General features: G+C 41.4%; 1 protein-coding gene across 1 annotated transcript; it reads left to right on the top strand.

Annotated features, from left to right (window-relative positions):
* Positions 1–3045: 3045 nt before the first annotated feature.
* LOC311144056 (CDK2-associated and cullin domain-containing protein 1-like) lies at positions 3046–9765 on the top strand. The gene is made up of 9 exons (XM_084179996.1): positions 3046–3488; positions 4495–4621; positions 6590–6692; positions 6875–6970; positions 7133–7235; positions 7375–7464; positions 7723–7861; positions 8058–8101; positions 8228–9765. The coding sequence occupies exons 1-8, from the start codon at positions 3167–3169 to the stop codon at positions 8098–8100; spliced, it is 1023 nt and encodes a 340-aa protein (XP_084036122.1). The 5' UTR covers positions 3046–3166; the 3' UTR covers position 8101; positions 8228–9765.
* The last annotated feature ends 1249 nt before the right edge of the window (positions 9766–11014 follow it).

The raw sequence follows: 11014 nt of genomic DNA, 5'->3' as shown, positions 1-11014 counted from the left end.
ACACTAGTAAAACTAAATGCATGCTCTTCAACCGAACGCTGCTTGCACCCGCCCACCCGACTAGAATCACTACTCTCGACGGGTCTGACCTAGAGTATGTGGACAACTACAAATATCTAGGTGTCTGGTTAGACTGTAAACTCTCCTTCCAGACTCACATTAAGAATCTCCAATCCAAAGTTAAATCTGGAATCGGTTTCCTATTTCACAACAAAGCCTCCTTCACTCATGCTGCCAAACATGCCCTCGTAAAACTGACTATCCTACCGATCCTTGACTTCGGCGATGTCATTTACAAAATAGCCTCCAACACTCTACTCAGCAAATTGGATGTAGTCTATCACAGTGCCATCCGTTTTGTCTCCAAAGCCCCATATAATACCCACCACTGTGACCTGTACGCTCTTGTTGGCTGGTCCTCACTACATATTCGTCGCCAAACCCACTGGCTCCAGGCCATCTATAAATCACTGCTAGGCAAATCCCCGCCTTATCTTAGCTCATTGGTCACCATAGCAACACCCACCCGTAGTCTGCGCTCCAGCGGGTATATCTCACTGGTCATCCCCAAAGCCAACACCTCCTTTGGCCGCAATTCCTTCCAGTTCTCTGCTGCCAATGACTGGAACAAATTGCAAAAATCTCTGAAGCTGGAGACACTTATCTCCCTCACTAACTTTAAGCATCAGTTGTCAGAGCACCTTACCGATCACTGCACCTGTACACAGCCCATCTGAAATTAGCCCGCCCAACTACCTCATCCCTATATTGTTATTTATTTTGCTAATTTGTACCCCAGTATCTCTATTTGCACATCATCTCTTGCACATCTATCATTCCAGTGTTAATACTAATTGTAATTATTTTGCACTATAGCCTATTTTATTGCCTTACCTCCATAACTTGCTAAATTTGCACACACTGTATATTATATGTATTTCTGTTGTATTTTTGACTTTGTTTTGTTTTACCCCATATCAGTGGCGGCTCCTGAAAAAATTCTCAGGAGGGGCAATTTTTCTGATGATTTAGGTGACCTACACACATTTAAAAAAAGATATGTCCAGCAACAACATGAAGACAGGGGCAGCATATAAGTCAATACCAGAAGCATTTATTGACTGATCTGGGGAGATGGATTCCAGTTTCTGTGACAGATTATAAATAATCTCTGATGCCTTTGTTATATTAGCTTTTGGTTGAATGTACTGTCGTAGTAAATATATAATGTTATAGCTTGGTCTGACTAAAATCTTGTGCATGACCCATTTTGTGTTGGCCGTTTGTTTTCAATCAATGCTGTTCCTATCCTATAACAATGGACAAAAGAGTCCTATCTTGTCAGCCTTGTCAGCAGGTGGCCAAGGACAACACCCACGCCATAGGTCTCTCAGTTCTTCCAACTCACGAGTTCTTGCTCTGAGGACACACACACACACACACACACACACACATCATCACTGATAACACACACACACACACACATCATCACTGTTAAACACACACACACACACACACAAAAATCCCCTCTCTTTAGGCTGAACATTTGAAGACAGAGAACCCGACTCAGAGCCAATGCAACAGTGGAGGGGACCTCGCCCAACTCATCAGGACCAATCAGAAGATCAGAACTACTAGATTCAACCTACATCATTTATTGTATAAAATGTCTGCACACAATGTTTTCGGGGCTCTCTTCAGATAGCTCCCTAAGAGTTTGACGAACGAGTCCGTGCACGCGATTCCAGATATCTTTACCTCTGAATAAACTGCCTTTATTATACCATATCCACCCTGTCAAACAATTGGGGGAACTCACGGGGCAGATAGTAAGGTCGCAGTGACACAGAAAGCAGTTCAATGTCGGGGGTACAGAGTCGCTCTCTTACCAGGATCGCGGTCCGCTCTGACCAGGGTGAAGCCGGCCGGCTCCACTTCTCTGTCCGGGACTCTGTCATCCAGCCAAGTCTCCCAGCTGTATTGGATTCCGCTGCCAGCAGCGTTTTCATTATTTAGTCCGTTCGTAGCGGGTATGTACACGATCAACAAGATCAGTCCAAAACCCACCACTGGAAATCCATGGTTGGCAGAATGTTTGTAAACTAAGTCTACAAATTAAAAACATAAAATAACGCCACTAAGTGTACAAATTAAAAACATAAGATAACGCCACACTGCAGGTCGCAACAGAGACGCTGCTAGCCGCTATTTTCTTAGTTACGTTCATGGTTACGTCACGTATGACGAAAGCGCGTAAGTGCAAGCCCACAGACACCCATAGAGATTGTATTGAAAGCTTTGAAATTTGAAAAAAATAGATTTTACATGACAGGCTATGAGAGACTTCTGGGCGATTTTCAACCTGACTGAAATCGCCCCAAAAACGGGCGGGGCCATTTGAAGCACGACTTTAGCCTGATTTGACATTTAGTGGCAGTCAGATCAGATTAGAACACTGATAACTACTGTTGCCGTGATATAATTGATTAGAAAAAAAATCCCTTCCTTTTCCCGTTTGGCAGTGCGTCGCCCATATCGCCCTATTGAACAGGCCGTCCCTGCCCCATATGTAACTCTGTGTTGTTGTTTTTATCGCACTGCTTTGCTTTGCTTTATCTTGGCCAGGTCGCAGTTGTAAATGAGAACTTGTTCTCAACTGGTTTACCTGGTTAAATAAAGGTGAAATAAAAAGAAATAAAAAACCAAATCATTGACAGATAAATAAATATAAGAAATGCATGTTTCTCGTCTGGCCCCCAAAGACAGTACAGTTTATAAACTCTGTGACTGGCCCTTGCAAGCCGGTCGGCATACGCGTCATCACACTCCCTCAACTGATTGGTCGTTTCCAACGATGTGGGTTTATACACGTCATTGGTCGTTTCCCACGAACCAAAAACCTAGCGTCACCACACTCCCTCATCTGATTGGTTGAGTAGGCGGGCCTTCTGACTTTGTGGCTGTGGTAACCAGTGACGATCGGTCCACCCCAGTTCAGCTCTGCCTGAAAGCAAATGCTGCAAAGTGTCGTAAAACATTTAATTTACTTCCCATACAGCAACTAGCGTGTACAAGGTGCAAAGCGATGGTGCTCTAAAAACAAAATTAATCTAACCGAACATCAAATTCATGAAGATTTTCCTTAGACAACTTGAAAGGCTAAAGCATGGAGGACATGGAAGAAGAAAGTTCTGGTCTAAATGACGACCACAACCATAACTACTGTGAAAACCGTGCCAGTGGACAAGTCCACTATCTCAGGACCGAGCTGTCAAATGAACCCCAGCCCCTACCCATTTTGCCGGTTCTGGGCACGCGAGATGTAGGGCCCCAGGGGAACCACGCAAAGGTTTGTTCCAGTTCCAGCAGTGGTTCAAAGTTCATGGATTCAGACTCGAGCAGCGTGAGCAGTGACACCAGCGAGACTGACAGTTCATCGTCGGCTTCCATCGCAGGGAAACTGACCCTGAACTCAGCCTCAAAGTTTCGTAAGTTGAAAGCATCGTGTTTATGTTTATCATGTTTTTGATTTACTGATATGGGATGAGGATGTAGTTTGCCATGTAAATATGCCATTGCATTGCCTTTGGCCTAAACGTCAGTGGAGTAAGTTGGCTACTATATGACCGTTTAGCTAAGGAATATCCTTGGGATGGGATAGCATGACCCAATTGAATCTCAGTTTATGTAGTACGAGCAACGAGGAAAAGGTTGGTGGTTGTATTCCACAAAAGTTTTTATTAAAACTATGAATTTCTGCACTCCGCGGAAGGACCACAGTTGTACAGGACAAACATAGGTACAGCTAAGCGTTATCAGAATTGATATTTTACAAGTATTGACTGATGGTGACTCAATAGGCAGGTTTCCATTGACCCAGGTATTCGATAAAAGTATTTATTAGAAGTATGAATTTCACCACCAAGCAGAAGGACCGCAATTGTACAGGACAAAGATGGGTACAGTGAAGTGTATTCAGAATTGACATTTTTTACAATAATTGACTGATGTTGATGACTCAATGTTGTTGCTAGCAAATCCGTGTCCAGTAATCAAAACTCAACTCCGCCTCGATATAAGACAACGGAGTTAAGGGTTCCTCAGCTAAATTGTCACATGCGCTGAGTTGAGCAACACAAATGAGGAAAAGGTCGGTGGTTGTATTCAAAGTTTTTCTTTTAAAAGTATGAATTTCAGCACCAAGCAGAAGGACCACAGTTGTACAGGGCAAACATATGTACAGGTAATAGTTTTCAGAATTGACATTTTTAGAAGAATTGGCTGAAGTTGACTAAATGTTGCTAGCAAGTCTCGTGACCACTTATTAAAACTCAACTCCGCCTCGATATAAGAGAACGGAGTTGAACATTCCTCAGCTAATGTCCCTTGTATGCTGTAGTCCTTGTTTGGAATTCATTTTATTGTCATGTCAGGACAGAGAGACGGCTCAAGTTGTAATGAAAATAACCTAATCTTTATAATTTTGTGTTTCAGTAATGAATGCAATGACCGAAGAGGACTATAGAACCACATACTGGCCGAATCTGGAGAAAGCCATTGACCACCTGCTGATACAAAACCCCATGGACCACATCTCCATTTCATATGAGCAGATATACAGGTGAGACACAAACTGTGTGACTGTATTGATATCTTATGTAGCTTTGAAAGAAATTAAGACATGGAACTGCTGTACTACTCATGTGTGAGACCTTTGAGGGGAGATATTGCCATTTGTGACTTGTTTCAGGAAACTAGGCGTATGTCGCGCGTCACTACTTCACAGAAGAGCCATTTGAACGTAAACTCAAAATGCATTTTTTCGCACAAATGCCTTCTGGAACATGTGAGCTTTCATGTGCCTTAATAACAAACATGTATGCCATCTGTAAATACGAATAAAATGGTTAAATTACGAGCCTAGTTGGTTTAGCCACTAGTCATGATTGGCTGAGATAATGAGTGGGCTGGACATGCCGAGAGATTAGTTTGGATTGGTCTGCCATGTAGCACACTTCTGCCTATTTGAGCTGGTCGGTATGTGTAGATAATCCTGTCTAACACGGCTTTAAAGAAAATATATTGCATAGTAGAACTGCATAAGTGTGGCTCTCCACATTCTGGAGGACCGAGTTTTGAAATCAGTGGAATTAGAGTATGATAGCTAAGGAGATGGAGAAAATTCTGGCGTTTGATTGCAAATATGCAGACAGAGTCGAAAAGAGAACACACAGAAGGCTGTTGTATAAAACACCTGTCTCCGGATTACATCTTCAAACTAAGGGCAACCATGGCATCTGTGACAGAGAGGGAGAAGCGTCCGTCCATGTATATGGGTAAAATAGTCTAGCTAGCTACATTTTCAGATATTACACGTTTCTAATTTTGTCAAAGTCGTTTTTATTTTAAGTTAAAGTGTACTGTTAGCTAGCTAGCTAACGTTAGCTGGCTGGCTCGCTAGCTAACATTATGTGTATGATCTGTGTAGTTATATTATTTGTATCTCAGAGCCATTTGCATTGCTAGTTACAGCCTAATATTAGCTAGCTAACATTGAACCTGGTTGGTTAGCTGCCTGCAGATTCATGCAGGATAGTAATGTTATGAGTTGGGATTATGGTCATTGTTTAGCTAGCTAGCTAAATCTCTAAACAAAAGACTCCACTATGCAAGTAACCATTTCAATAGAATACTGCGACAACTGTCGATAGACGTAGCTGGTAAATTCGCTCTGGCTATCTCGTCTGAGTGTGCGAGAGCGCAGAATAACTGACAAATTTACGAATGCTCAACACCCATTTTAATATGGCCGGTGTCAGTAAACATTGGCAAAAAAGCGTAATTAAATTGTTGCCAGCAGCACAGTTGCAGTCACCCAACGCTCTGGATAACATAAAAATAGCCTAACCAGCTCTGCTAGGGCGATCAAAATGGTCAGAGTGAGCTGTTCTCTCATTTGTGTCTGGAAGTAGCTAGCAAGCTAGCCAACGTTAGCCAGTTAGCTTGGGTGCTGTTATTAGGTCAGAACGCTTGGATCAACCCTACTCCTCGGCCAGAGCGTCCAGTGTGTGCTCTGAACGCTCCAAGAGCGGAACACTCAGAATTTACGAACTGACAATATGACAACGCTCTGAGTTTACGAACGCCCAGAGCGCACTCTGAGCACACTCTGGCACTCCAGATTAAATTGACGAACACACCCGTAGTATAAACCAGCCTTTAGTCTTGGAATCTTTGGTTGTTTAGTACATGGCCTCACATGTGAATCAAAGAGATGGGTGGGGCTAAGGCTTTAGAGGGTGTGAACGATGCTGAATGGGTGTAGACAAAGAAGAGCTCTCCAGTAGGTGTACCAAAACATTCAAGGGCCATTTTCTCAAAAGTGAGGTTACAAGTTTATCAACTTTCAAAGCAGAATTACTTTCCCATTGTTCCTCAATTATAGTGTATTATATAAAATGTTCTAGCTCTGAGTCTACTTTTATCCAATGTAAAAAACACAATTTCAAATTTTGCTACATAAGACCGAATTGAGCCGGTTGGTCACATTTGTTAACATTTTAACGGTCATTTCCTTTCCCTTTTTCAGTTACGTGTACAAGTGTGTTTGTCAACAGCACTCTGAGCTACTGTACAAAGACTTGATGCTGAAGATTACTACCCATCTTCAACAAGTCTCATCTGATTTACAGGTAAGTGAAAACAGAGAACCTGGGTCGTGTTCATAGGGTACATACTGTACAAAAATATTTGCAATGGATAACAAAAACAAGTGTTTCTTATTGTGCAGATAGTATCCCCCATTTCACTGCATTTTTTTTGCATAAATACCTGATAAGTAAATTAACACTGATAATTTCTTCTCTTTTATCAGATCAGTCCACCAGGGAATTTCATTGAGAATTTCAACATTGCTCTGACTCAGTACACAGATGCTCTTCAATGCATAGTTCCTGTATTCATCTACATGGTATGTATCCTGATGAAGTGCTCATCCTTGGAATATGCTTTCCATTAAATCTCTTTGGGCCTGTTTCCAGGATATAGATAAAGCCTACTCCATCAATGTTTAGGGCAGACCTTAATCATATACTCCTTTCATACAAGCATGTTTTTCTTCTTCATTTCTAAGAATAAGTTCTACATTGAAACGAAGTTAAACCGACACCTGCGAGAAGATCTCATGAAGCTTTTTACTGATCATGTTGCAGAAAAACATGTGAACACGTTGATACGTGAGTACAGTGGACTGGTCAACTGACACCCCGCCTTGCAGTCCAAACCCAAACTATTTAGCTTATTACTCATCTTGTAAAATTGTGTTGTTGATGCTTAATTATTATTGTTTATTTTTTTTCTCTGTTTTTCCTTTAGCTCTTCTCCTCGAAGCCCATTCCATGCCTTTTCAAGTCAGACCTTCAACAATGGCCAGTGTGGTGAAAGGCCTCTATACTCTTCGGCCAGGTGAGCCCTTTCCTTTCTGTCTTTTTTAAAATGCCACAACACATGCTGCTGCCTAAATAGTTACATCCACTATTAAAATGATGTTTAACTGTCAAACACGAGTGTAGCACCAATCAAAAGTGTGAGAAATATGGATAACTCTGATGAGCACTATTTGTGTCTCCCACTTGAAGTTGGAGAGGTAAACATGCACTATAAAACACCTGCCCTGTATGTGTTATGACCTCTATTATAATGACTATTGGCTACCTGTTTCAGATTGGGCACATTTAGCCCCAGCTCTCTTCTCTGGATTCATTCCTCAAATCAACCCCCCAACAGTGGAATCCCAGCTCTCTGACTATGCTGCTCGTGACCAGAAACTACAAATGGAGCTCTCTCTGAATGGCTTTCCCAGGTGAGTGTTACAAGGCAGAGTTTAGCAAATAAATAAATAATACTTCCACCAGGGTAGTGTTCTTTAGGAAAACGTTAATGTGCGTTTCTTATTAGACAAGTTCAGATAGTACATCCCCATTTTGGACTGTTTTCTTGTGTTTTGTGCCTAAAGAGCACAACCCTGGTTTTTGACTAAGCTTCCTTTTATTTTGCAGAGGTGACCAGTCTCGTAAGAGAGCCAGCGAGGAGTCTGCATAGAGTAAGGATGATGCATACATTGCTTGCTATTGACTAGCAAAATGTCACTCATTTGCATGATGACTTATAATCGGCATATTGAAAAATATGTACAAAAATATGAATTACTGATTGTTGTTTTTTGCAGGTGCTCAGACAGTCAGCGACCTGGCTCAACCCAAATTCACAAAACACCGTGAACGATTAAGATTCTCTGATGCTGAGTGCAGTGGGTGAGCATAAGCATGGGCTCATTTTTGACCCGCAAGAGTCATAGTGGACACTCCTTTCTTTGCCTCTTCTGAAAAGCACAGTGAATTCATAAGGGTGCAGAATGATTCTGTCAGCTTTTGGTGATGAATCCATCTTTATTGTTAAGGTATTATGTGGTTTAATGTCTAGTTTTTTTTATTTTCTTCATTAAAGTGTGCCTTCTGCTCTGCTTTGTTGGGATATTCAAGTTGCCTATTAGATGCCATTAACCAGGTGGATTGGGCATGATTCCAAGTTTGACCACATACTGTATACTGTGTCAATCATGGGTCGTGTTCATTAGGGTATGCCGCGGAAAACATAAACAATAACAATGGAAAACAAAAGGAACATTTGTCAGTTTTCTTCCGCTTTGTGCCTAATGAACATGATTGTGATCTCTAACCAGGGCCACCCTGATCTGTTATTGGTCTGATTGATCTGATTCAGTAACTATGACAGTCTGCTGCTATTCCTCATCTGTTGTTGTGTAGAACACTTGATTTTTGTCTGTCTGGTCTGTGTAACTAATATTGACAGTTGTTTGGATAGGAACCAATTGTGTCTCTTTGTATCAGTCAGATCTGTTAACGTCTGTCACAAAAGACTAGGGTCTGGGAAGTGGGAACATTTCCTCCTGAATTTCAGAAAGTTCGACAGTAGCACATACCTTATTAGGTATTTTGATGTTTAGCCAACTTTAAACAATGGTTTATCTGGAACTTACAGAATAAAATTTGTCCTGTATAACATAATTTCTTTCTCAATGGGTACGAAACAGCAACAAAGCTTGTTCTGTTACATTTTGTCTATTTCAAATGTATGAGCATTAGTATACAAAATAGGACTAAAGTTTAGGTTATAACTGAATAGGTTATGTAGGTAATTGTTTAAAGGACTATTTTCTACAACATTTATCCTTTATTGCGTTGTTTTTGAACCAGATCGTATTTACCAAGCATGCCAAAGATGATTCACAATGTTTTTATTCCCTGTTATAAAACATTGCATTGTGACTCCAGAAATGATGGTGTCAGTCTCCCCATGTTGCTGCTGTATCTGCATTAGCCTACCCATTGTACCAAGTTACTGAGCCAATTGATTAGGATCAATTATTGAAACTGTTGTGAATTTGGTTACAATAATGATGTAGGTGGAGGTCAAATTATCCCTGTGTTCTCTCCAGTTTCCCTGATGATGTAAACAGATCCAGACACAGTGTGGTTATGATCAATGTACGGTAGTTACTGTCATAGAGTTACCTTTGTTACATGTGGTTTATGTTAAATGAAAGTATTTGATACAGCTCTTTGCACTGTTTTAAGTGTAATGTGATGCTCGGGCTTGTTTTTTTCTGTGAGGATGTTGGAGATGGCACACTCATTGTCTTATGTACAGTTTTACTTTCAATAAACAAATCTTGAAAAGGATGTATATTATCACCTGTGGAATCACTGGGGGTTGGTGGCAGCGGTAGGATCTTGTGGGCTGAGTAATGATTGAGTTTCTCTTCAAAAGTTAATTAGTACTGTGAATAAAGGCTTTTCACTGACAGGCTTAAATAATGCAGGGGAAAGGAGGAAATCAACACCCCAACAAAAGACACTCAGGGGCAGGATTTTATTGCATTCATTAAGTAATAATTACTGTGTTAAAGTATCAGAGAAGAGGTCCAGCAACATGCCTTTATTTCAGTGATCTCCCTTGAACAATGCTTGATCTTTGTTTTGTTTATTTATGCAGAATTTTTTTTGCATACATGTCTGAGTTGAATGATGCAGTATGTGTATATAATCATTAGATAGTCAAGATATTTATGAGATCAAATAGTGGCAGGGCTCTATGATAATTCCCCTTCAACTAGTTCACAGAGAGCACTTGCAGTGCTGTTAATTAACACCAGTAATCTGCTGCGTTAACCATAGTGTGTCAGTCTCAACAAGGGGAGTGGTCGTGCTTTGACAGACTACTGTAGGTGCTGCTCTTCCGGAGGAGGAATCCCTTTCCAGAACGCCCCCACTGGCCAATGAGCTGGGATGCCACTCAGGCACATGGTCCTGGCCGCCCCAAAATAACCTGAGACTAGTGCGCTGACAAATGTTACTACTTTTACTGGTGACAGGTTTCCCTAGCTACTCGCCTCCATATTTTCCAGTAAACTCCAAGGTTAACTCTGTGCGAGAAATTGGGAAGCCAGCTGGGGCAGCTGCCTCCTGTGTCCACATTTTCCCAGGTGGCCAACCCCGGAAGACTGGAATCCCCTCTCTTTGAGCACAGGTACGCTCCGAGGATTACCACCAGCTCCAGCCGGGCCCACTGGGGTTTATTTGAAGGTAAAACACCCAACACCTATTACCTGTTGTTCATTGTGTCCTATTGACCGTCACTTGGGTTCATACACCAACCACTGATGAATTGGTGTGTACAGTAAACTCAGTAAGTTTGACATAAACCCACTAAATGGCTAAAATGTAAATGTAAATTGGGCAAGCATGGGCTTATATTATTGAATTTGAAGTGACTTATGTGTTTTATTCATTCTACCATGAACCTGGGTGGGTAGTGCTGCTGACTTAAGCCAGGGTCTGTATTTCCAGTCTGAGGGGGGTGACGTAGTGTTTTTCTAAGTGTTCTGTATCACCCTCATAATCTCGCACAAAATAATTTGTTAGAGTTTTGGTAG

Source organism: Coregonus lavaretus (genome assembly GCF_964263955.1).
Source record: "Coregonus lavaretus genome assembly, chromosome: 1".
Taxonomy (NCBI): domain Eukaryota; kingdom Metazoa; phylum Chordata; class Actinopteri; order Salmoniformes; family Salmonidae; genus Coregonus; species Coregonus lavaretus.
The sequence above is the reverse complement of the archived record's forward strand: the minus strand, read 5'-3'. Positions and strand labels throughout refer to the sequence as shown.

What these genes read in the sequence shown, in the direction of transcription:
- LOC311144056 (XM_084179996.1), top strand. Translation starts at nt 3,167, where the DNA reads ATGGAGGACATGGAAGAAGAAAGTTCTGGTCTAAATGACGACCACAAC. An exon ending in GAACTCAGCCTCAAAGTTTC is followed by an intron (nt 3,489 to 4,494) that starts GTAAGTTGAAAG and finishes TTTGTGTTTCAG; the next exon opens with TAATGAATGCAATGACCGAA. An exon ending in AAGTCTCATCTGATTTACAG is followed by an intron (nt 6,693 to 6,874) that starts GTAAGTGAAAAC and finishes CTCTTTTATCAG; the next exon opens with ATCAGTCCACCAGGGAATTT.